We start from the raw sequence: 26,775 nt of genomic DNA on the forward strand, positions 1-26,775 counted from the left end.
TTGTTGAGTTATTGCATAAATTTTTAAAAGTTTCCTTAAAGTTCTAGAAATCTTTGACAAAATTTGTATAAAGTAATAAACTTTGTTTTGTAAAAATATATAAAGCTTTGGATAAAATATTAAGTTTTGTTTTTGTAAATTGCATTATCATGTGGACTTGTCTTGTTCTAAGCCCATTAATAAAGCATCTATGAACAAATAGATAATATTTTGTTGTATAATGTGCGTGTCTTGATGATGAATTCGATCAAATATTCAAACCTACGATTTTGTTTTTAATCTTAATGAATAATAAATTATCAATGGCCTAGATAAATCTTTGAATCTTTGCGAACTTTCAGATAAGTCTATTTCACAAGTTACATCCGATTGATTTATCGGATAAGACAAAAATTTCTCTTTATTGGGAGCGAGGGCCGTGTATGGCCTCCATCCTCTTAATTAAGATTGATATGATGGGTTTTAAACCAAAACCCAATTAATTAGTAGCCCACTATATAATATTAAGGCCCAAGTTATTATTTTAATAACAAAACCCAAATAACATTTAGAATTAAATCGAGTCCGCACTCCCGTGTCACCAAACTCGTTTAATCTCTAATATTACTAGATCGAAAATTTAATCCAATATACTAAAATACACGTTAAAAACACTAAAATTACCAGCACATTAAGAGTTGTGATTAGGATATGTTTCAGACTGTTAACATGATGATAAAAGATCCTTGCACGGAAATAGATTGATTTAATATTTAGTTGTTGTACGTGTTATGGACCGGGATAGTAGCAAAATGAGCACACGTGAAATGCAACTGATTATTTTACGTGTCTTATTTTGATGCTTATTTAGTATTTAGTTTTTATTAGAACGGCGACTTTCTTACATTTAGGCTACCGCACCCTCTAAATTTGGAGAGCCCCGATGCCCCACTCTGACCAAGCCCGGGCCCACGCTGGCTTCAGAGTTTGGCTTGGGCGTTCCCCTGGGAAACCATACCGCCGACTGCCACTTGATAGCCATTGTGCCACCAGAATAGCAGAACTCTCTGGCGTAACACACGGTGGGACGAAAACTCGGGTGGGCTCAGGATTCGAACTGACAACCTTTGCACAATGCCTAGCTCAAATCTATCATTACCAATATCCACCCAAATATGACACAAGTGGGATTTAAACTTGAGTCTCCATTGAAGAACCGGCACCGATTTGGTACCGTTGGTATCGAATCGGTGTTAAGGTTTTGAGTTTTCGGGACCGGTACGATACTGGACCGATTTGGTACCGTATGGTACGGTACCGGTATTTTCTGAATTTTACCTTAAATATCGGTACCGTTACGGTAAGATATCGGTACTGAACCGAACATTTCGGTTCCGGTACTGTTACCAAAAATTTGCGATTTTCGGGATCGGGATTTTCGGTACCGTACCGAACTCTCAGTCTCAGAAAATAAATAAAATAAATAAATAAAATCAGTCAAATAAAATAAGTATGCAGGCAAACAGGGAGGCAATTGGTTTGGCAATGTAATGTTGTTGTTAAACCCTCCTCCTCCTCCTCCATAAACCCTAAATTAATTAGAATCGAAATCGAAATCGAAATAGATGCTTTCCAATCAATTCCGATGGAAAACCCCCAATTTATTATTATTATTATTATTTTGCATTTTCAATCGAAGAAATTCGGACTTGGGATCAATCTCTCAACTCTTAAACACTGTAAGTCGCCGTTCTTTGCATTTACCATTTCAATCTAGGCTTTCTATTCATTCAATTTAGGGTTTCATTGTATCTATTATATTCATTTCCACCAAATACAAATCTTCATATCTCTATAATTAGTTAGGGCTCTAAGTAAGCGAACCGAAGGTCTTGTTCATGCTCATTCGTTAAGCTTTTATTATTATCAGACAAGCGAACGGTTCACTTCTTATTAATTCGTTATGCAACTTATATTTGCAGAAACACATGACAACAACCGCGCTAACACTTCAAGTTTCATCGATACATTCACCATATTCCATATTCGAAACCCGATCATTTGTAACAAAACCGTCAACCAAGGATGAAGAAGCCGCCCGTCAAGCATTCGATGAAATCAGTTTTCAGTTACTAAAATATCCCGCTTCCATCAAAGACCTATGCACCAACCGCATCAATAAGCTCTGTCAAAACAGAAATCTACACGCAGCGGTTATCCTACTACAGTTAATACGCGATAAGCACGCCATCAACAGTCTTCCAGCTTATAACCTTCTTCTAGCTGCAGCGTACGAAAACAATAATACGCAAATTGCGTTACGTGTGTTTAAAGACATGTTAGTAAACCACCTACCGATGAACTCAACGACCTTTTTCAATATTGCAAAAGCTGTTTCCAAGAGCAATGATTTAACGTTGGTTCAGTCTTTCATCAAGGAAGTCTCGCAACTGGTTAATGAAGCAAGTGTTATTATTATTGTTAACCGAATCATCTATGCGTTTGCAGACTGTGGGCATGTTCATAACGCTTTGCTTGTATTTGATCTTATGAAGAGATTTAAACTAACCCCGGATTTGGTTACGTATAATACCGTGTTGGGGATATTGGGAAAAAGTGGACGGGTGGATGAGATGGTCAATGTGTTTGGGTCAATGGAAAAGGCGGGTCAACACCCTGACATCTTTTCTTATAATACTTTATTGCATAGTTTGAGGAGGGTCGGTAGATTTGATTTGTGTGTCGAGGTTGTTAAAGAAATGGGGGAAGTAGGGTTGCAGGCGGATTTGATAACTTACACTGCATTGATCGAGTGTTTTTTTAAATCGGGTAATATTGAAGAGTCGTTGAGATTGTTTGAACATATGAAGAGTGTGGATGTTCGCCCTTCGGTTTATGTTTATCGGTCGGTAGTTAATAATTTGAAGAAGTTGGGTAAGTCGGATTTAGCACTAAAGTTCTTGGAAGAGATGAATGAATGTAAGGAGGATCTTGTCGGTCCAAAAGATTTTAAAAAGAAAAACAGATAATAGAAAAAGAAAATGTATATTTTCTTGTTAACGGGTCTTGGTTTTTCATCAATGGAAGGAGTATTTATTTGACTTTGTAAGGTTTTATTCATTCTTTGGTTGTACCTGTGTCTTTATACAGTGACAAGTTTTTGTAGGTTGAATCCGACACTGCAGCAAGAAATGTTGGTGCAGTGCTAATAGATGATGGCCAGCAAGAAATGTTGTATGTAGATCCCAACGATATCTATTCTTTTCTTTATTAGTTTCAACCTTGTTGCTTTCGCATTTTGTGATTTTGCATCATCATATCTTTGTAGACAAACTATGTGAAATGTTCTGCATATAAAGTTAAATTGTTTAGTTTGATCATATATATATAGGGTCCCATTTAGGCCCATTATAGTTGATGGTTGGTAATTGTTTGATGAATGTGATTTGATTTCTTTATATGCTTGATTTAAATTTATGCGGCGTTTTAGGTCTCAAAAGCCAAGCTGCACACCCCACATACGCGAGGAATTGCTGTACAAACCGGTTATATGGTCTTTAGAAGAGGGTTATATGATCTCCAACTAAACACACTAGTCGTTTAGATAGTTTAAGTAGGCATAAGCCTTGTGAGTTGCAACGAGTTTCTACTGAAATCAGCACAGCTGGTGCAGAACTTAATACTTTATATAAACATTTTAAACCACAGTTCTTAATTGATTTTGTATATGACTTTGCTATATGAGAACACGCAAAATAATACTTTATATAAACATTTTAAACCACAGTTCTTAATTGATTTTGTATATGACTTGCTATATGAGAACACGCAAAATGCCTCAATTTTACACGCCAATATTTGAGTTAAAAACATGACAAATAACCAAATATAATTGTGAACTGGTCTCTACTTGAATATCTACTTGTTAAGTTTAGATCACGGATAGTGTGAAACATTACTTATCACAGAATATTTCAGGGGCACATAACTAACTAGTAAATTACAATCAACATGGTAAAAGTCGGGTGGTTTTAGTTTTGACCAAAGCAATTAACATGGTTAAAGGCGCATTTGTTGCCCGTTTGTCCTTTACAGTTCTCTCTATTTAAATGTAAAAAATTCTTTTACTTATGTAGTCAATGTTCATATGGTTTTGCATCAAGAGTGGCTTATAATTTGTAGCTAAGAGTTGGTGTAGAGAATGAGAAACCTTATAGAAGGTGCTAGTTTTATAACCACCCGTGGTAGTACAAGGAACTCGGGATGGTACCGGTGCCGTACCAGTACCGATCCCGAAAATTCGAAATATTTGGTACGGTACCAGTATTTTGTGTAAAATTCGGGAAATACCGGTACCGTAGCGGTACCATACGGATACCGACAACTAAAAAGTAGGTACCGATTCGGAATTCGGTACCGATACCGAAAATACTCATCCCTAATTAGTTCTAACTCTTAACAACCAAGTATTTAACAACTTAAGCAAATATATATTCTATCAACTTAGAGAGATTTGTCACTTATATTCTCTTTTGTTAACTTTAGTTTGATTCATATAATAAACTTTGGCAACCTCTTCATAAAAGAAACATCTATAAATTATAAAATCGAGTATTGAAAATCAATAGAATAACTATAATACTTTATAATCATTTAACCTCAGGTTGATACTGAATTTCATAAACAAACTATTGTTTTACCCCGCGTATTGCGTCAGGGCAGGGCAGGTCCGTAAACACAGGCGGTGATAAACCCAAGCGTTGTCACACCTGGGCGGTGAGTCGACGCGAATTCAGACATTATCGGTTACGCTACCGTTGGTTAAACCTAAACGTTAAAACCCAAAAAATAAATTCGTCAAAGTAAAATAAAAAAAGATTAACATATCAACAAATATAATATCAGACGCTTATTTGGTCGGTAAACCCAGGTGGTGGGAAAACCCAAGCGTTGCCGGTCCCCGGCATTGAGGCGGTAACCCAATATGAGTTCGGTTACTTTCGTTATGATACCCGAGCTAACAAGACGGAAAAATATAAAAATTGAAGTGGAACAACGAGGTTGATGGGCGTTAGTTGAGTTGAGGGTATTATAATTGTATAGTTGAAATATTTTGAAGACGAAAGTTATATGGGCTAAAACGTAATGGGCTGGGCCTCCTAAACAGAAAATAAACCCTAGCTAGCTAGCGCCATTTAACGATAAAGCTTTACGTTGCGGCGGACGGCCTTTCATCGTTTGTTTCTGCAATCAACCACAATGGTAATCATTCTAAGATTTGTTTTATTTGTATGTGGTTTATATTATATGATGATTTTGTGGTAAAATGTAGGCTTCAGACAGGAAACAGGGGAACCCAATGAGGGAAATCAAGGTTCAGAAGCTCGTTTTGAACATTTCTGTCGGAGAAAGTGGTGATCGTCTCACACGTGCTGCTAAGGTCTTTATTTCTTTCATTATTTGTTGTTATTTTTATTAAGTTTTGATTTTGGTGGGTTGTGTTTGTTGAATATGATTTATTTAGGTTTTGGAGCAATTGAGCGGCCAATCTCCTGTCTTCTCCAAGGGTAATTATTTTTATTATTATTATTATTATTATTATTATTATTTTGTTTTGGTTAATTTTTACTGTATGCTGCTTTTTTTAAATTGATTGGATGAATGGCAAATTATAGAATAATAAATGATGGTTTTCTTTAGTTTTAGGAAAAAAAACAAAATATTGGATTTGGTTGTTTGATTATTTGATGTTCAATACCTGAGTCTAGCTAGGTGGTTCATGCCCGGATTGGTTTGTAAACAAGTCGAGTCAGCTTGCTTGATAACTGTTCTGAACCAAGCTAGCTAGGTTTGTAAATGAGCTGATTTTAAGCTAGTTTTTTCCTAGCCACGAGCTATTTAAACATATCTAGACTTAGCAATAGCAAGCAGGCTGTATGTGTCTGTGCGTGCGTGTGTGTGTGTTTATAATTATATATATATTGGAAATAAATATTTGAGCTGAGCCGAGCTGGCTTGGTTTGTGAACGAGCCGATTTTTAGCTAGCTTCAGGCTATTTGAACATCTTTTATTATTAATATTATCTCACTTTAATACCGTCTTTCATTTAAGAACACTATTCCGAGTTTTATGTTCTGGGATTCCCTTTACCAGGGTACCTAAATGGCCAAATGCATAAAATCTTATATTATGGATGATACTGCATAAAATAATACCCTTTTAATTTCCTATGGCTATTATGTATAAATATTTGTATGCTTGGTAATATCGTGTTCTTCGTGTCTGCTGTGTGCTTTTCTTGTGTCTTGTGACTTTGACTACTATGGATAACTTTTTAGGATTTAGGAATGTTAAGTTAAAGGTTTATCCAACATGGGTACACTTGATGCAACAATTGTTTTGGTAATGGTTGTATAATATGTTTGTAACTGTTATTGTTTTGATAAAACAGCAAGGTACACCGTGAGATCTTTTGGTATCAGGCGTAATGAGAAGATCGCGTGCTATGTCACCGTCAGAGGAGACAAGGCCATGCAGCTTTTGGAGAGCGGTTTGAAGGTTAAGGAATATGAGTTGTTGAGGCGCAACTTTAGTGACACCGGATGCTTTGGATTCGGTATTCAGGAGCACATTGATCTTGGGATCAAGTAAGTCGTTATTTTAACCTGAATTCTTTGCAAGTTAGAACATTTGCAGCCCAACCGAACTGGATTTTGACTATTGTAGCGTTAGATATTACTAAAAGTTGTATTAACACTTTCAACATACGAATATTCATTTTTTTCTTTTTGATAACCATTAATGTGTTTGTAGGTATGACCCGTCAACTGGCATTTACGGTATGGATTTCTTTGTGGTTCTAGAACGCCCGGGTTACCGTGTGGGGCGTCGCCGTCGATGCAAGGCTCGTGTCGGGATTCAGCACAGGGTAACCAAGGAAGATGCTATGAAGTGGTTTCAAGTGAAGTATGAGGGTGTCATCCTTAACAAGTCTCAGCAAATTGGGGCTTAGATTATTGTTGGTTTTGTAAAAGTTTCTACTTGAAAACAGGGTTTTATAGTTTTATCATTAAGGTTATCTGGCAGACTTGTGCTTTTGGTTAGACTCTTGAAACCCAGTACCATTAGTTTTATTCAAGTTGTAATGCAAAATATGGTGAGTTATTAGTTGATCCCATTAAGATACTAAGCTTTCTATTAACGGTTTGGAATGATTTTAAATAACCGTTTGGAAAGATTTTAAATAGTTGGCTTATATTCAGTCAAAGCAAATTAACATAAGGGAATTCCACGTCAGTTATTTATTTTTTTAAAATAATAATACCAGTTAAAAACTCTATAATTTGGCAGCACTTAGCATCAATTATAGTATTGAAGGCTCCCCTTTGTTGTATGTTTACATAAAATCTTACTACATTTATAATAGGCCTATAATCGCAATACATTTATATATTATTGGAGAAACGATCAACTTATCTTCGAACGACAGTGGCATGAATACAAGACGATCCAAACCCAAAAGAGTAGAACCAGGAAACAAAAACCAACTTTAGGCTAGAGTCGACTCATATTTAGTGAAAAGTATTTATCATCTAACACCTACTATAATACCTTTTCCAAGTCATTATTTTATAAGTATGTGCATAAGTATTTGACTTGTTTGCAAGTCAAGGATAAACACCAAAAGCTTTGTCGCAATATTCAACCATTGAATATTCTGTCATGGAGATGGGAACACGTTAACATGGATCATAGCCCCTTGTTTAGAACAACAAATGTCATCCCACGTGACCCGAGCTTTACCGGAAAGAGTTAAACTAGGAAACCGATAAGTATAATGTCACACCCCCCCCCCGGCTGAAGGCGGAAACGCCGGGGCGTGCATAGATTGAAATCATGCACATGGTATTAAATGTAAAAACTCCTATTAAAAGATCAACGAATTATTCAAATATAATCCAAATAGAAAATATGACATAACACTTTATTCATTCAACTTCTAAGTCTGACTCATGCCCTATATGAAACTTCAAGAATCTTCATAACTTAATTTCCATCACCTGAAAAACATGCGAGAGTGTCAACTAAAAATAGTTGGTGAGAACATAGGTTTTGAAAAAAATAAGTTTTATGTTGAAAACATTCCATATGTGTTAAGTTACTTTGTATACTTTGTGATTACAACCAAACCTCTGACACGTTTAGCGAGTCGTCTAATCCACGATTAGACTATTATGTTTAATGTTTAACGATCGTCGGATTCTGAACACACAAGCCTCTACCTAAGGCCTGCGTGGGCGGGTCGGGCCAATAGATCTATCATCATACTACCACGTGCTTAACAAGTTAATGGTTGTACATGCGATTAAGTATACACTTGTAATGATCACACATAACGAATATTATGAAATAAAGCTTGAATCAAATAGCATGTATAAAACAAATTGATTATGCATGTTTCCACCCCGAATTATAAAACGTTTAAAAGCATGTAAAAGGGGCTATGAACTCACCTTGCTTGACGGATGAACACGAGCAAGAGTTTGTTGAACCGGTTACGGGATGCCCTAGATTAAGTTTGATTTTTAAATTAGTTAGAGTGTCGCATACTAGAATGTTCTAAACCAAGAGCATGACCTCCAGCAAGTTGATTCCCAGGTAAGAGTCACGGGTCCAATGGGATTATTTACTCCACTCTTGCCTTAGACAGAACCGTTTGCTTGTCAGATACATACATACCCGGTTTATACTCTATTTGTATACTAACTCAAAATGTTTTAGAATGGTTTTCATAAATAATAAAGTACGAGGTTAAAAGTGTAATATCATATAGTTTGGGTGTTTATTGGCATTTAAGAAAGTGTAGGGTTCAAAGTGTAAATATTATAGTTTAGGATATTTATTAACATTTATGAAAGTATAGGGTTTAAAGTGTAAATATTATAATTTAGGATATTTATTAACATTTATGAAAGTATAAGGACTAATTATGTAAATATAATTTTTAGTTATGATAACTTTATGAGTTTTTTTGAAGATCATAAGAATATTCATAGTTGTTCATGGAAAAATTATAATTTAATCCAAGATTATGAGAAAACAATTATGATTTATTGGAATAACATGATCATTATAATCTTTTAGAGAAAAAAGGGTTTATTAACAATTTATGATGATCATGGTGAGAGTATATGAACAATTATGAAGATTCAAAAGAAAACTCAAGAACATAGGAACAAACTAAAAGAAATTCAAAAGAACAAGATCAAAATCAAAGATATATGAAGAACAACAAAGAAAAATATGTAAAACTTACTTGATTATGCTTAGAAAGAAAAGAGAGAATGAGATTTGGTGTGAAAAATAATGAGAACGAGAGGCTCTATTTATAGTGAAGGATGGAAGGTTTGAATACAATTGAGATAGAGATAAAGATAAAACTTGTTTGAAACTTAAGAGATACCTTAAAGATAATGATAATAACAACAACAATAATAATATATACCATAATAATAGTAAAAAAAATATGTGTGTTTGCATGTGTTAAAAAAATGCACGGCACTTTTGCATTTATTATTTTTTCTTTTTTTTTTCAAAATTAAAAGAACTAGATAAATTAATTTGAGAAACAAGGTTAAGATACAAGGTTCTAGAATGCTCCAGTTTTTTTATCACATGATTAATTTAATTACTTAGGATAAAATTAATAATAACAAAATATTTTGTTACATGTTATAAAATATTAATCTAGGCATTCCGGTTCAACGTGTTATATTAATGATTAAGCATGGTTATGATGAAATGAACATAGGATCATATAATTACGCATATAAAGAAAATGTTATTCAATAAATGACACATAATTCAACACTAATAAATGTAGACGATGAAATTAATACGAGCACAAAAGACTAGCTTTTTTGCAAGAAAAATTCATAGATGTTACATATAATAATTACAAGATAATATATATGCAATATATATTACAGGTTGCCTAGTTTAACACTTTCCAGATTTGTTTCATCTTGTATATATAGTTTTATACACCTATATGAGAAGTAGAAAACGACAAAGTCTTGCTCGGTCATCAAGAATGTGACGACGTCATTCAAAGCGTACGACAATGGTGACCGAATAAAGTGGTGGCAACTAGGATGGCAGGAACACCTATATTGTCATACAATAGGCCTATAATCGCAACATTCAAATGTGTCCCTTGTAAAGTATTGGAGAATTAAGCGATCAACTTATCTTCAAACAATATAGGCGTAAATAAAAGACTACAAACCCAAGAGAGTTAAAGTTGAAAGCCGATAAGTACAGTAATTACAAAATAATATATATAACAAAATATATACGTATCATCCGTTTCTTAGTTTAACTTTTTTGGGTTTGTATCATCTTGCATTTATACACCTATATGCGAAGTTGAAAACGACCTAGTCTTCCTCGGCGATCAAGAATGCAACGGCAGGTCAAAGAGTACGATGGCGGTGATCGAATAATGTGGTGGCGAGACTATAGTCGACATCTTTTAAAGAAGTCTTAAACCGCCTCCACAAGCATCATTTATATACCGGCCACATTTATAATAACTTTGAATGATTTGTAGCATCCGAAGATCTTTAGGTTGGATTTTAATATTAATTTTAAATGATGTCACAGCATGCGAAAATCTTTTAAGTTTAAATTTCAAAATTTAAATTTAATTTATTTAATCACTTTTAGTTGATGTTATGCTCATGTTTATAGTTGTTATGATTTTATATCTTTGATAATCATAAAAGTATTAATTTATAAATATGATATTTCGATTGTTATAGATTTGTCTTTTAAATTCATTGGTGTATTTATTCTATACATACAACTTAAGAAAGGAAGAAACTAGGGGTGTTCAAAATTTGATTTGAATTTGAAACATTTGAAATTCGATTATTAAGATTCGAATTCGGTTTTAAAAAATTCGAATCCGATTCGATTTGTTTCGAGTATAGTAATCGAATACAAATATCAATTTATTATTTATTATTTGATTTGATTCGAAATTCGAATTCATATTAATATATGTTAATATTTATTTAATTTTTTTTATCATGAGTCAAATTCAAAAATAATAAATGTACATTACAAACTATTCAAACCCAATAGCCCATACCATTATTTCTTATCCCATACTATTTGTATTCTAATTTTGAACTTATTATCATGTGATATTGTAACTAAATTAAAATTATATTTGTGTGTTCTACAATTATGAAGTTTTTGACATAGGTAAACTTGAATCAAATTAAATTTATTCGAATTCGGGTCGTATTCGAATCAAATTCGAGTTTCAAATATGAATTGAATTTGAATTTCGAATATGACATATAATACGAATACGAATTCAAATCGAACAATTCAACTTTTAATCGATTACGAATACTAGCAAAAACAAATAAATTATTCGGATTATTCGATTCGATTAACTTAAAAATTATTATTCAAGTAGATGAACACCCTAGAAGGAACTATAACAATGAATTGAGTGGAACAAAAGATGGAGCCGTACCGAAGGCAATGCCATCTCTAGCGGGCTGATGATGGTGGTGACTCCATGAAAGAAGAAAGAAGAAATGGGTCCCGGTTGGTTGGAGGATCAGGAAGAATGGTGTTCCCGCCCATCTTGTGTCATTCATCTCGATCTTCCAACCTGCTAGGACAGGGGACCTATTTTCTCTCAATTCTTTCTTGGAGTTGGCATCACAAACCCACTAGAAATGAAATTGGCGTCCATACCACCTAGGGCGGACGGAATGGTGCTCCCACCAGTACGATTAGTACTGGCTCCATCTTTTCTTCCACTTACTTCACCCTAATTATGAAAACTTCTATAGGCATGTATAAACATTTTCACACGTATGAAATATTATGTTATATATACAACATTGCCATTTAGATGACCTAAGATACGAGATATGATAACATATCTACGACAGATTTGCCGACTTTATTACCATCAACGATGCCGTTATGTAATGTTCAAGATGAACCAACAACGACAATAAATCAATACCATCATATTTTAATCAAAGTAAGCAATTTTGGTGACTTTTGCATCAATATAAACCTCGCGAAAGAAGTTCCCGTCTAAATGTTAATAAAAATAAGTAGCTAGCGACGGGTCAATATTGAACAAAGTTTAGTGGAAACAAGAGGATAAAAACCAATATATTAGTATAATTTAAAAAAAAAAATACTTGTTACAAAAATTAAAACAGTTTATTTGGTTCAAAATATTGATTTAATGATCATACATGATCTAACAGTAGGGTTCAACCATGGTATAATATAATGTTAAACAATACAACAGTACAACATTACCATATAAATAACATATATCTGAGACATACATACAAAGTGATACAACATATCTAACGACTGATCTAACAATTTTGTCACCTGCTACATAATTTTAGCATGAGAACCCATAATGTCAACTCCAATTTTGTCACCTGCTACACAATGATTTTAGCATGAGAACCCATAATGTCAACTCTTATTTCACCAGGAATACAACATAACCAAACCACAACTCCCATCAATGATGACAATAAAATCTTACTAATGCATTTGTAAAGAATTTTACATATAATAGGCCTATAATGGCAACATTCAAATGTGTCCCTTGTAAAGTATTGGAGAAACGATCAACTTATCTTCAAACAGTATAGGCGTAAATAAAAGACTATACAAACCCAAGAGAGTTAAAGTTGAAAACCCGATAAGTACAATAATTATAACCATAAAAAATATATGCTATCCGTTTCTTACTTTAACTCGTTTGGGTTTGTATCATCTTGCATTTATACACCTATATGAGAATTAAGTTGAAAACGACCAAGTCTTCCTCGGCGATCAAGAATGCAACAGAGGGCCAAAGAGTACAATGGCGGTGATCGAATAATGTGGTGGCGAGACTGTAGTCGACATCTTTCAAAGAAGTCGTAAACCGCCTCCACAAACATCATTTCTTCGTTTTGTTTAACTCGAGTATACCGGCAACATTTATAATAAGTGATACTACATATAGTCCATCTTTGTTATTTTAAAGTACTTAAGTATTCAAATGATGTTGTAGCATCCGAATATCTTTAAGTTTGAATTTAAATATTAATTTTAAATGATGTCACAGCATGCGAAAATCTTTTTAAGTTTAAATTTCAAAATTTAAATTTAATTTATTTAATCACTTTAAATGCTTATATTTGTTTTGATTTTATATCTTTGATAATCATGAAAGTATTAATTTATAAATACGATATTTCGATTGTTATAGATTTGTCTTTTAAATTCATTAGCGCATTAATTCTATACAATACAACTTAAGGAGGGAAGAAACGGGCATGGGGTGTTCAGAATTTGATTTGAATTCGAAACATTGGAAATTCAATTATTAAGATTCGAATTCGGTTTTAAAAAACTCAAATTCAATTCGATTCGTATTCGAGTATAGTAATCGAATATGAATTTATTATTTGATTCGGTTCAAAATTCAAATTCAATTTAATATATGTTAATATTTATTTAGTTTTTTTATCTTGGGCCAAATTCATAAATAATAAATGTTCATTACAAACTATTCAAACCTCCCATACCATTATTTTTTATCCCATGCTATTTGTATTTTAATTTTGAACTTATTATCATATGGTATTGTAGCTAATTTAAACTTATATTTGTGTGTTTCACAATTATGAATTCGGTTTTTGAAGTTTTTGACATAGATGAACTTGAATCAAATCAAATTTATTCGAATTCGGGTCGTATTCGAATCGAAATCGAGTTTCAAATACGAATTGAATCGAATTTCGAATATGACATATAGTACGAATACGAATCAAATAATTCAACTTTTAATCGAATGCGAATACTAGCAAAAAAAAAAGTATTCGGATTATTTGATTCGATTAACTTGAAAATTCATTATTCGATTCAATTAACTTGAAAATTCATTATTCGATCCGATGAACACCCCTAGAAGGAACTATAACAGTGAACTGAGTGTAACAAAAGATGGAGCCGGTACCGAAGCCAATGTCATCTCTAGCGGGTTGATGATGGTGATGACTCCATGAAAGAAGAAAAAGGAAATGGTTCCCGGTTGGTTGGAGAATCGGGAAGAATGGTGTTCCCGCCCAGTGGCGGACATATAGTATTAGGAGGGGTTGCCTCCACTACCCCTCAATGTCTTACGGCTAGTGTAAAAAAAAAATGTTAGGTTGATTTTTCGTGTTTCGTTACCCCTGAACAAAAAATAACGTTACCCCTGAACAAAAATAAGCCGAATCAATTTAATTATTAAACAACAAATTGACAAAAACCCAATCCCAAAACAAAAAACCCAAATAATACAATAATAATAAAAAATAAAAAAAAAAAGAAACAGACGCACCGTAGGCCTTGTAGGAGCCAAAGCAGATCAATCGCCACTGTAGCGCCCGACCCAGACGCCCAGACCAGGCGACCGCCGACCAGCCACCAGTCAGCCTCCGCCGCCGCCCGCCAATCCACCGCCATCGCCCACCAATCCGCGGTCCGCCACTCTGTCACCTCTCCATATTTGGTTCTTCCCGGTAAGAACTAAGATAACTAAGATTTATTGTATATATATAGGGTTTATGTTTGGAATTAATATTTGAAATTAATTTGGGATTTAGGGTTTATATTTAAATTGGAATTTATTAGGTATTTAGCTTTTAGCTATATGTCTATATTGGAATTGATATTAGGTTTTTGGTTCAAATTTTGTTTACGGAACTTTGTAGAATTGAAGATGAGTAAACAATATCTTATTAGCAACATTTTTAAACGTCAAAGAAAGAAAACGATGACATCGGTTCCCCACCAACTTTAAATATTCCAACTTCAAGCTCAAATATGGTTAATGATTTGCAAGAAAATGAAGATATCGATCCAAGTTCAAATATTCCTTCGGCTTCAAGTCCTTCAATACGTTCCAAAATCAATTTGGATGATCTTCCTTTGGATCCCGCTGATAGACCGCCTATTGCTAGTTATCACCCTAATCAAATAGATGACATAAGAAGAGCATATCTTGTTAAAAAGGCTTTTCAACCACGAGGTCATAGCTTTAAATGGACAAAATATTCTAGTGGCTGGAGACGTTTTAGTGTTGAATGGTTTGATACATATGATTGGTTGGAGTATAAAATTAGCGTACCGAACATACAAATAATTAGAGTAATTACAGTTTTGAACTAGAGTAATTATGTTATAAAAAACATAATAGTGCAATAATAATTACTCTAGTTTAAAAGTAATAGTATAAAAATAATTATTGTAGTGTTAACATAATTAGTTATTTGTACACTTCTTACAATAAAAATCATTTGTATTTTATTCAAACATCAAGTATCTATAACAAAACCTAAAAGTTGAAACTAAAAGAAAATAATATAATATATTATAACTAAAATGTAAGTGCTTTATATAAATTTGTAAAAAAAAATGTTGTAAGATGTAATATTTAAGTGTCATATATTAAAAAAAATTAAAAATTAAAAAAACTTTCAGGTCAAACACGTCATTATAACCCGTGAATATAACCCGTGAATATGCGGTTTGTGTTAACGAATATTCTGGTCAAACCGGTCATATTCGGGTTCACATTGAACAAAAAATGGGGCGTGTAATTTATGACTCTAAATATGCTTAGAAATCAAACCCAAAAACCATAAAACGAGAGAAAAAAACGAACCAGTAGCAGGATTATAAAGGGACCAAATTTTGTTTCTGAACTCCAAATCAGCAAGAAGAATACGGACCCAAACACGGGTCGTGAACCCGAACCAGCTCTTTGGCTTGGAGTTCACAATAGACCCACCGACGCCGGTGACCAGAACTACCGGGTCAAGGTTCGCAGCACCACCATTTCACCATGTTGTTCCTCTGATCTGGGAATTGATTGTAGCACGTGTTGTTGGTGAGAAGTTACACAGTGTAATTATTATATGTATATCCGTATTTATGTATTTATAGTTGATGAGAGTAGAAGAAAGATGTAGAAAAGTGTGGGGATTTGCGATGATGACTCATTGGGTGATGATGTTACTTGAAATAATATTATATTATATTATTGTGTCTGGATTCTACCTACTTCCACGTTTTGCTGATTTATTATAAGGGACGTATTATATGTGTTTTTTTAGCAAAAAGATGTGAGTGTTCACAGAATCCCCATTTTAAACATAAATTATTTAAAATAAAATTTGATCGGCCAACCAAAATAATATTACCGAGGAAAACATCATTACAACCACCTACCCAATGGCCACTACTACTACCATCTACCCTTCAAATGCAATGACTACACCCCACTCAATTACATAACAAATGAGAAACCGCACCACCTATCTCATGTTAAAGCCGGATGCTTGCCACGGTTTCAAACTCACAATTTAATTAAAACTTATAGGTTATTATATATTTTTTAAATAAAATAAGAGCTTTTAAATGTAAGTTTTCATGAGAAAAAAATTATTCTAACGCAATTTTCGTCTATTAAAGTCCTTAAGCATGCTAGAAATACATAAGTAAAATTTTCGACACAATTTTATTACGTTAGAATCATGAAACCTATTTTGTTACGTTAGAATCACTTAACTTATCTACGGATTATTATTTACATGATCTATGTATTTGTGAAAAATACTTAACGTAATAACTAGTTGCCTCTTTAATTAATTAAATTTTGATGAAATGATATTCATTTATTTTTAAATAATTTATACAATATCATGAAATAACTAAGGTTTTTTTAATCACAAATATATGCATTCTAGATAACTTTATGCGCTTTAAAATAGCAACGTTGAGCCTGCAAGATTTTTATGCTTTTTAAGATGTTTTGAGACATTAATATAAAAAACATGGTTGGGTTTTTTTTTCCTGATACAAAAACGTGGTTGGATTTTTTTTCCTAGAAAACAACAAAGTATATTGCTTTTTATAATATTAACCCTTTAAATAAAACGCAATTTTAATATTTTTTTATAATTATAAATTACTGAAACAAAATTATGCAATACAAGCTAGTTACCCCTAAATCATTTAATCATAAATCTTTTCTTTTTGAAAGTTTAGTCAATCATGAGTAAGAAGTAGTGAATCAAATTGCATAGGTGAGATACTCTAATCACATGATAATAACGATTATTTTTTTATATCATTAAATTACTTAATAACTATTAAAATTAAAAGTGTATATTAAATAATTCTAAGAATTTAGAGACTTTCATGTCTATATGATTTATTGGTATCTTGTGTACATAATTTGCTTTATGATAAAAAGTACATATTCTGACTTGCACAGATAAAAACGTTTGAACGTATGCGTATGGACTATGGACCACTAGTTAAGTAACAACATTTTTTGACTTTGTTTGCCAAAAGTGTGTTTATCGGATGTAAGTGGACCAATAGTTGTTGGTGTTATTTTAGGACGAAAAAGATGTGGAGTGATAACATTCAAATTAATCTTATACATATCATGTACTTTAGAGTTTAGATTATTCAATGTTATGGTGAGTTGGTGACAGAGAAGACACTAGGCGAGTAGGCGGTGTAAGGAAGGAATGATTACATTCATTCTTTGGGCTTTTTGGTGGGCCAAAATTCCAATATAAGTGGGGATCCAGAAGATTTATCGGCCGGGCCTCAAATGATCATTCCATTTTCTGATTCTATATTGCATACTGGTGCACAAATCGGGTTTTTTAAATACTCGGTTTCGGTATGGAATTGGGTTCGGATATGATCGGGCATTGGAAATACCCGGGCCAGGTTCGGGTCCGGGTATTCTCTAAAAACCATAGGGGATACCCTATGCATCGGGTTCGGGTCGGGTATATAACTGGGTAATTAAATACCCTATTTCCGGGTATTAAAAAAACCCTATTTTTGGATATTTTCAGGCTTTTTTCCATGTATTTTTTTAGGTATAAATTGGACCTTTTAAGGAGTTGCACTTTTTAGGAGTATTTTTCAGGTATTTTTCGGGTAATTTCGGGTATAGGTCGGGTATTTGAAAAACCCGGTTCCGGGAATGAAACCGGTTCCGGTTTTCGGGTATTACCGGGTACAAATTGGGTCCGATTCGGTACGGGTTTTGGTACTGAAATGCATACATTATCCGTACACTACGGGTTCGGTCGGGTACGGGTTTGGGTATTAAAAACCCGGGTATAAAAAATCTGGTTTCGGGTCTTTTTCGGATCCGGTTCCGGTTTCGGTTTTTTGTTCACCTCTAAAGTCTAAATTATTGCATACCTTACATGTTTGAATTTGATGATGATTCTTGTAGAAACTTGTAACAATGTCAATACAGGCTTCCTCTGTTTGGATTTGTGTCAAATTAATGTTCTACCGTGCTTATAAAAGTAATTTGATCTATGACGGGTTTTCTTTTGGGAGTGAAATGGAGATGATTAAGTAGGTCTGAGGTTTGAAACCAGACTCAAGGGGTTTTCACACAATGGTGGGTTTTCATTCTTGATGGTGTTTTTGGATGAGTCAGGTTTGAAGTATTAAAATTAGTATGATCGGTTATCAAACTAGCACACTCGGGTATTGAGAATAGTTCAAAATGTTGTTAAAAAAATTACCAGAGACTTGTTGGCTTTACATTATTATACTATATATTAAAGGAAATGGGTGGTGCTACTGTAACAGTCTACAGTAACTTTATATGGAGGTCCAATCAGGGGCTGCCACATGGTAGCGTGGCAGCCATTGAATTCCTTTTTTTTAATATTTCGAAATTAGTAAATGCATATATATTAATTAGAAGTAAATTAATTTTATAAAATTTATGTAAGTAATATGGACATAGATTCATTAAGTAAAATCCTTGGAAGTAAATTCAGCTGTGTTTGTTTCATTTGTTATGTGTTTTAAGATACAAATTACAATCATATATACTTATTTGGATCATGTATTTAGCCTTTTAACGATTTATACTTTGGTTATACGCGTTTTAAATCGGTCAGTGCCCATACCTTTAAACTAAATCAGTAAATACATTACAATATTAGGGACAAAAGTTGTAATCCAGTCCAGAATATAAATTAGACGGTCATTTAACGGAAAACAGTTAGTTGTTGACAGTTGATAAACCACCACCGTTACCGTCTCTACCAGCACGCCGTGTTCCACCGTCGCCACCACCACCACTTCAGCCTTATTAAGACACCACCGTAAACCATCACCACTCTCCTACATATCAGCAATGAATTCTACTTGTTGTATCACTCGTCATAATCATAATTATACTCATTTTCCCACTCAATTTCGTTTTCTCCGTCGGACTCATCCTCTCTCTTTAGTTTCTCTCTCTAAATCTAAATCACCACCACTCCTCCGTCGCTTCTTTTCCGTTCGTTGCAATTCCTCTAATCCTATTCCAAACAGTTTAAATGCTACTGCTAAAGATGATGCTGTTGCGACGGAGAATTTTGTGCTTGAAGTTAGAAACCCTAGGTTTCCGTTGCCGGTGAAATTAAGCTTAAGCTTAAACGATCAGGCCTTCTTCCTTTTAACATTCATCGCCTGCACGGTATGATTCTGTTATCTATAATATTATTTAGTTTCTATTAGGCTATCAATTAGGCTTGAAACTAATTATTATTATTAGTATTAAATTAATTGGATTTTGTTTTCAGCTTAATTGATGTTGATGTATGCAGGCTACGGCGTCGTTTGTTGGCTTTGTCATGGCAGCTGTTCCAGCACTATACGTAAGTTGTTTTTCGATATTCAGTTATTCGTTTTATCAAGTGCATCTTAAATATGTTGTTTGTATGGATGAATGGAATTAGTTTCTGATACGTGTCTAAACCATAACCCCACGCAGCCTTCGTGCAGCCCTCTCATAGCGTGGCCTTGCATGTTTTCATCTTCCGTGTTATTATTTTTCTTCTTATTCTTTGGAGTCTGATCCACTCTACGGATTTACTATGTTGTAGCCTAACCAACTCTACGGGTCCCTGTCAGTTTTGCACATATGTTACTCATTAATGACAGTAAGAATATGGTTGATTGCACCTTATTAATATAGGTAGAATGTTAAGTAGTTTTTAAGGGTTCATTCATGTTACAATCTTTTGTTATGAAGAGATATGTAAATCGCTATACGGACTTGGTTTGCCTTGTCACAAAAATAACTTCTTTTTTTTTTTTGCTGGACTTTGTCAGCAGAGCATGATTTTATTGGTTTAGACTGAACATATGCAATGCAAAGTTCATTGACCAAACATCCCTCATTAATGACCTTTCTTTGATGATGTAATATGTTAACCGTTGTTTTCTGGAGAAATGAGGAAGAGTTAAGTATTTGCCCCTGTGCTAGGTGTTAATAACAGCGCATGGTTTTTTTAACAACGCTTGGAATTACACCCAAACATGAGTGAGCCTTCCTAAGACGGGATGTCAACCGCCCATAGTGATTTTGATGCTCTGGTTCTGACTCACTCAAGAACACCAACTAGGAGGAAACCCACCACTGGGGGAAAACCCCCTTGAGTCAAGTTTTGAACCTGAGACCTTAGAGATCCCAATCCTTATCCATCAGCCCCATGACATTGAACTAGAAGGCCAATTGCAATAGTGCATGTGATCATGAAACTTTAAGGTGACAATGCTAAGCAACATATGTTTGTGATGCTTAAGTTTTGATTTAAAAAATTATTGAAATGGTCTTCTACATAGATCTGAGTTAGTTATATCAGAAATATACTTTTAACACCTTGTTACAATTAGGAAGGCTCCCTTTAGGTGTGGAAAGTGATAACACATATATAAATGTGCCTACACCTGTATGGATTCTGTTAGGATTAAACGCACACACGAAACTGAACACACACACGAAAGCAGTAAACGAACACGAGGATTTAACGTGGTTCGGTCTAAACTGACCTACGTCCACGGGTGGCAACTAGGTATATCTTTATTGAGTGACAAATATTACAAGTACATAATGTTGTTTATATAGAGACTGAACTAGGGTTAGTAAATTATTATGCAAGAAATCTAAACCGGGCCGGGCTTGGGCCCGACCGCCCACACCCGTCTCCTCTTTTGACTTCATATAATAAACCGGGCCAACAAGGCCTACGAACCCAACAATCTCCCACTCGGAGGCCTTGAGTACTCTCGTCTGCACTCCTGATTGTACTTCTGTAATCTGAACATTAAACTTCTTCTAGTTGCCACCGCCTTCTCATCAATTAACCTGAAGGCCCGTTGAAGCTCCCCGGAGCTCCAACACGTCAGTCACGGCTGAAACTGCCCCTGACCCATTCTCTGTCCCTACCGGCTCCCACTGTAACGAACTACCGGATCCTGAGATAACCTGAGAACAAACACTCTCCATATTCAGCAAGTAATTCATTGGAGAGACTTTTACAGCTGGAATACTGGTTTTCTTAATCCACTGTCGACCTGGAACTGTAACTGAAGCACGACCTGTGCTCCCACTGTCACGATGTCCCCCAACTGATTTAACCTTCCTAGCTCGTTCATCCTGAATCTTCACTTTGGCTCTGGGTTTGTTACTTGCAAAACGAACCTTCTTCTGCCCACGAGATTCTGTGAACCGGACTTTGTCTTTCACCAAAACTGGATCAACTCCTTTCGGTGACATGCCGACCATATACAATGAACCCATTTTCTTTCCACGAGCAACAACGAGATTCCCTTTGACTACTTTCCACTGCCCATTCCCGAACTTAACATCGTGCCCTTGGTCATCCAACTGCCCAACTGAAATCAAACGTTTCTTCAAACTTGGAATAACCCTCACGTCTTTCAAAGTCCAAGAAGTACCGGCTGAAGTTATCAAATCAACGTCTCCCATACCCGTAACCTCTAAAATATCATCATTTGCTAGTCGAACCTTTCCAAAATCTCCAATTTTAAGATTCTTCATCGTTTCACTACAGTGAGTGGCATGAAACGATGCACCAGAATCCATCACCCAAGCATCAACGCTACTCTCAACACTACAAACCAAAGCCTCATCACTACTGACCCCGTCATCTGTGTCGTCTTCTGTAACGTTCACCTCTTTCTTACCATTCGGACACTGATTCCTGAAGTGTCCTTTCTCTTTACAACCCCAACATTCAATATCCTTACGAGTCTTAGACTGACTCCTCTTCCTGCTCCCACTGCCTCGCTGTTTTCCCCTACCTCTACCTTCTGTGACTAGCATATTGCCTGATGATTCACCTGAACTTCTGCGTTTTGAATCTTCTCCCAGAATCAGATCTCGAATCCCATCGAAAGTAATATTTGTAGACGAACTACAAACTGCAGTCACTGTTTGCGACCAACTGTCGGGCAAAGAGGATAATAACAAGAGTCCTTGAACTTCATCATCAAACTTAATGTCAACTGACACTAAGCGGGACAAGATCGAATTAAGATTATTGATATGAGTTGTAACTGACCCACCCTCTTTCATTCTTGTTGTCACTAGCTCTCGGATAAGATAGACTTTATTCGCTGCCGAAGGCTTCTCATACATGTTGGATAGTGCGTCCATCATACCACGGGCTGTGGTTTCTTTCATGATGTTAAACGCCACATCTTCCGACAACGACAAAGTAATACAAGCCCTAGCTTTCTTGTCTAACTTCTTCCAATCTGCTTCTGACAACTTTTCTGGTTTTTCATCCTCAAACACTACATCCAAGTCATTCTGACAAAGTAGTGCCTCAATCTGCATCTTCCACCAACCGAACTTCTGTCCGTCAAACTTCTGTATCGAAACCTTTCCGTCTTCTGCCATAACAATGACTAAAACGAAAAACTGGATAAAAAAACAGAGACAGACACAGCAACACGAGCCTGAACTTAACGACTGTTCTACTGAACTCTGTTAAAAAAAATCAACCTATTTTAAACGTGCAGCGGAATAACGAGCTGTAAATCAGAAACCGAAACTTTAAACTGAAACGATAAACCTGACAAACGCGGTTGGCACTGATTCTCCGTTTCTTTAAACGACTTCAACTGTTCTTCAACAAAAATAGGATCTTGATTGGCTCGTTCTTGACTCGTTGAAACTGTTAAAAAATATCTTGTCCTTGTGCCTCGGCTAAACTGCCCGATAAAACTTTCGAACCTAAATAGAGAAAACTTGGCCCACACAAAAAATTGATCTTTTAAAACAAAAAAAAATCAAGAATTTTGGTCAAATCTGGCTATTGGTCAAAAGGTATGCTGCAACTTGAACAAATATAATTAACCATGGTGACGTCTCTCTCTACCAAGCACACGCTCTTAGTGAGAAAATATCGATTAAGCTTCTGCCTCAAAATCAATATCTTACAAAAAACTCCGGCGTCTGACCCACAACTAAACAACGGTACACGGTGGTTATGCGGTGGTAAAATGCTTTCGAAAAATAAAACCAAACCTGAACAACTCCGGCGACTGGGTATGGCGGAACCCTACCGGAGATCACCCCTTTCTTCCCTGCGGCTGAGTCGGTAAGACTCTAGCGGTGTTGCGACAGCAACAGCAAGGTTTTCTCGCGGCGAAAAAACGATGACGGCGGAACCCTAGCGCAGCAGGGTGGCGGCGGCGGAAGGTTGGTTCCCGTGTTCTTCGTGTGATCCGAACCTAAGCTCTAGATACCACTTGTTAGGATTAAACGCACACACGAAACTGAACACACACACGAAAGCAGTAAACGAACACGAGGATTTAACGTGGTTCGGTCTAAACTGACCTACGTCCACGGGTGGCAACTAGGTATATCTTTATTGAGTGACAAATATTACAAGTACATAATGTTGTTTATATAGAGACTGAACTAGGGTTAGTAAATTATTATGCAAGAAATCTAAACCGGGCCGGGCTTGGGCCCGACCGCCCACACCCGTCTCCTCTTTTGACTTCATATAATAAACCGGGCCAACAAGGCCTACGAACCCAACAGATTCAATACATGCGTCTTTAAGAACAATATGTAGTGATGAGTGAGATTGAATTTTACTTCAATATGTATCGTTCTTTTCATGGAAAGTTTGATTCTTGATTACATGGATTGTGGACATCATATCATTCATTGGATTGTCTCGTCAGTTTATCGAAGCTGCCAAAATCATCTCGTAGATGATCTTGGTCATGGATAAATACACCTTAGGTACCCATTAGCCACAAGTTGGGTTTTAATACATTAATTTATATCATGAAGCTGAATTAACTATTTGCATCCAACAGGCCATTCTCTGATACAGTTTTAGGCTTTTAGATGTCCACGTGTCATTTTTTAATATCTTACTTTTCCTCATATATTTGAGTCATCATGAAGTGCCCTATAACAATCTTTAGCCCATTTGTAGTATTCTAGCTTTATGTCAAAACAAAAATTATTTGCAGCTATGTTTGGTGATAGCATTGTTTTCATTTCTGTATACTGATGTTGCATGAAAGTATGCCATTTCTTGCCCACTTAATTTTGCCTAATCACCACTTCACCATAGCAAAATACACCACATATGCCATTTCTTGCTGACTTAATTTTGCTTAATCACCATAGAAAAATGCACCACATAGTTATGTTTGTGCAACCACATTATATTAGGAACTAGAATAACAGTCAGGGGTATTTTTGTCAAAACTAACATAATTGTGATTTTGCGACAGGCAATGAGTAGAACTGCAATTGCTGTTGCGAAGTTAGCAGATACCGCTCGTGAGGAGCTTCCTAGTACCATGGCTGCAATCAGGCTTTCTGGCATGGAAATCAGTGATCTTACCCTCGAGCTTAGTGACTTGAGGTTATCATTCTCTCTTTGTTTATGGGTATTTTACATATTTCAATAACAGTCAAACACATGTTTCATTTTAACCTTGAGAGCCTGATTTGATGCATCATCTTAACTTATAAACTCAGCCAGGAGATCTCTGATGGTGTAAACAAGTCGGCTCAAGCTGTGCAAGCAGCAGAAGCTGGAGTCAAACAAATTGGTTCATTGGCTCGACAAAAAACTATGTGTATGCATTCAACTCATATTTTTAATTTGTGCATAATATTATTGCAATAAACATTCGATAACTTTTGACGTGTGCTGTATTTAGCAATGATCGAGGAACGAGCAAATCTTCCTGTGATCTCAATACAACCAGTTGTTGCTGACGTGGCCAAGAAGACTTCCCGGGCCGTTGGTCATGCTGGTAAAACGTTTATGAATATGATATCTGGAGGCGACTCCACGAGTTTAGGAGATGAAAGAATCGACATCTAACAATTTCAATATACATGTTCTGCTTTGCAAGCTATAATGCATAAACCTTAATCCGTGATGGAAATGTTTGTTAAAATAAACAAGTCAGAATGCTTTTGTAGCTGTAACAAACCACATTTTTGTAGCTGACGTTCTATCGTTCCAATGGATTTCATAACAATGAAGACTTAATCTCGTATCTTTTGGTTATAGTACAAAAACAATAAACGGTCTTTTAATCTTTTAATCTAAATTAGAGTAAACTTTCATTTTCGTCCATGTTATTTGATCATTATTGCTACTTTCATGATTTCATCCAAAATATATATATTTTTTCTCCTGAATACGGAGTACACTATGGTTTCATTTTAAATTATGACAGTTTACTCTTAAAATTATGTGAAAGAATTTTTTGGAAAAACAATTCGATGAACTTTAGGAATTGACCAACTCTAAAGGGCACAAACTTTAGTTTTAGTTGTAACTAGTAAATTACCCACGCAACGCGCGGGAAATTGTTCAATAAAACCCAGCCGTAGTAGCGGAGAGTTAACACGAGTACTGTGAATATTTGCAACGTTCGGTACGACATTGGAACTAATCCAAAAAAAAGTTCGTTACATTAGCGTGTATAAAATAAAAAACAAACAAAAAAGTAGTGGCAAAACCCAGCTATTGGTACCCGTACGTTGGTAAAACCCGAGTGTTACGACGGTATGTTGACGTGAATTCGGTCAGTGTTAGTTACGTTCATTAAGGTATAAGCAACGTTAGTAAAACACGGACGTTGTATGTTTTGGACGTTGAGGCGGCAAGTCTACGTGAATTCGACCAGTTTCCGTCATGTATGTTACGGTTTCTGTTGCGTTCATTACGGTACGAAGGCTAAAACAAAAGATAAAATAAAAATTGAGGTGGACCAATGGGTGGCATCGATCGTTAAAATCGGGCGTTGGTAAAACCCAAGTGGTTGCGGTCGTTGAGGTTGCGAGCTATAGGAATTTGGTCTGTTTACATCATGCTCGTTACGTTGCCGGGACCAAAAAAAAAAATTGTTCGGTTACATTCGTCACGATACCGGAACCAGAGTGAAAATTATATATAAATTGAGGTGGACCAATGGTTTGGCGTTGTGTCTAAATCCAGGCGTTGTTCAAACCCGAGCATTGCCGGTCTCGGCCGTTGAGAGTACGCAAACTCGATCGGTTAAAACCAAAAAAAAAGGTAAAAAAAACAAATTTGACATTCAATTTACCATTACCAAAACAAAGGTAAAAAAAACAAATTTGACATTCAATTTACCATTACCAAAACAAAGGTAAAAAAAACAAATTTGACATTCAATTTACCATTACCAAAACAAAGGTAAAAAAAACAAATTTGACGTTCAGTTTACCATTACCAAAACTTAAGAAAACAAAAATAAACAAAATGGTTGGATGAATGTGAAATTTAAGGTAAAAAAAAGGGGAAGAAAACAACTTCTTGTAGCAAGAATCG

The 26,775-nt window shown here is 35.2% G+C and overlaps 3 protein-coding genes across 4 annotated transcripts; all 3 read left to right on the top strand.

Moving 5' to 3' along the window:
- The first annotated feature begins 1,954 nt into the window (after positions 1-1,954).
- On the top strand, positions 1,955-3,111 carry LOC143530711 (uncharacterized). Its single transcript, XM_077026198.1, has one exon. The coding sequence runs from the start codon at positions 1,968-1,970 to the stop codon at positions 3,006-3,008; it is 1,041 nt and encodes a 346-aa protein (XP_076882313.1). The 5' UTR covers positions 1,955-1,967; the 3' UTR covers positions 3,009-3,111.
- Positions 3,112-5,295: 2,184 nt separating this feature from the next.
- Positions 5,296-7,034, top strand: LOC143530808 (large ribosomal subunit protein uL5). Its single transcript, XM_077026273.1, has 4 exons — positions 5,296-5,419; positions 5,504-5,546; positions 6,432-6,627; positions 6,794-7,034. Exons 1-4 carry the CDS (start codon positions 5,339-5,341, stop codon positions 6,990-6,992), a joined length of 519 nt encoding a protein of 172 aa, XP_076882388.1. The 5' UTR covers positions 5,296-5,338; the 3' UTR covers positions 6,993-7,034.
- A 12,430-nt stretch (positions 7,035-19,464) lies between these two features.
- On the top strand, positions 19,465-25,403 carry LOC143530908 (uncharacterized). 2 transcript variants are annotated; one of them, XM_077026346.1, is made up of 5 exons: positions 19,465-19,595; positions 19,726-19,776; positions 24,695-24,828; positions 24,945-25,045; positions 25,130-25,403. In XM_077026346.1, exons 2-5 carry the CDS (start codon positions 19,753-19,755, stop codon positions 25,294-25,296), a joined length of 426 nt encoding a protein of 141 aa, XP_076882461.1. In that variant the 5' UTR covers positions 19,465-19,595; positions 19,726-19,752; the 3' UTR covers positions 25,297-25,403. The 2 variants fall into 2 exon arrangements, with proteins under 2 accessions (XP_076882461.1, XP_076882517.1); XM_077026402.1 differs by lacking the exons at positions 19,465-19,595; positions 19,726-19,776 and adding an exon at positions 20,535-20,669.
- The last annotated feature ends 1,372 nt before the right edge of the window (positions 25,404-26,775 follow it).

Source organism: Bidens hawaiensis, unplaced genomic scaffold (assembly GCF_021521415.1).
Source record: "Bidens hawaiensis isolate Kalapana, Puna unplaced genomic scaffold, B.hawaiensis_p1.1 tig00000055_1, whole genome shotgun sequence".
Classification (NCBI taxonomy): Eukaryota; Viridiplantae; Streptophyta; class Magnoliopsida; order Asterales; family Asteraceae; genus Bidens; species Bidens hawaiensis.

Bases quoted from the DNA above. Each gene is read 5' to 3' on its own strand.
- LOC143530711 (XM_077026198.1), top strand. From the start codon at position 1,968: ATGACAACAACCGCGCTAACACTTCAAGTTTCATCGATACATTCACCA.
- LOC143530908 (XM_077026346.1), top strand. From the start codon at position 19,753: ATGGCAGCTGTTCCAGCACTATAC. The intron at 24,829-24,944 runs GTTATCATTCTC...TTATAAACTCAG, and splicing joins CTCGAGCTTAGTGACTTGAG to CCAGGAGATCTCTGATGGTG. The intron at 25,046-25,129 runs GTATGCATTCAA...TGCTGTATTTAG, and splicing joins GGCTCGACAAAAAACTATGT to CAATGATCGAGGAACGAGCA.
- LOC143530808 (XM_077026273.1), top strand. From the start codon at position 5,339: ATGAGGGAAATCAAGGTTCAGAAGCTCGTTTTGAACATTTCTGTCGGA. The intron at 5,547-6,431 runs GTAATTATTTTT...TTGATAAAACAG, and splicing joins ATCTCCTGTCTTCTCCAAGG to CAAGGTACACCGTGAGATCT. The intron at 6,628-6,793 runs GTAAGTCGTTAT...ATGTGTTTGTAG, and splicing joins CACATTGATCTTGGGATCAA to GTATGACCCGTCAACTGGCA.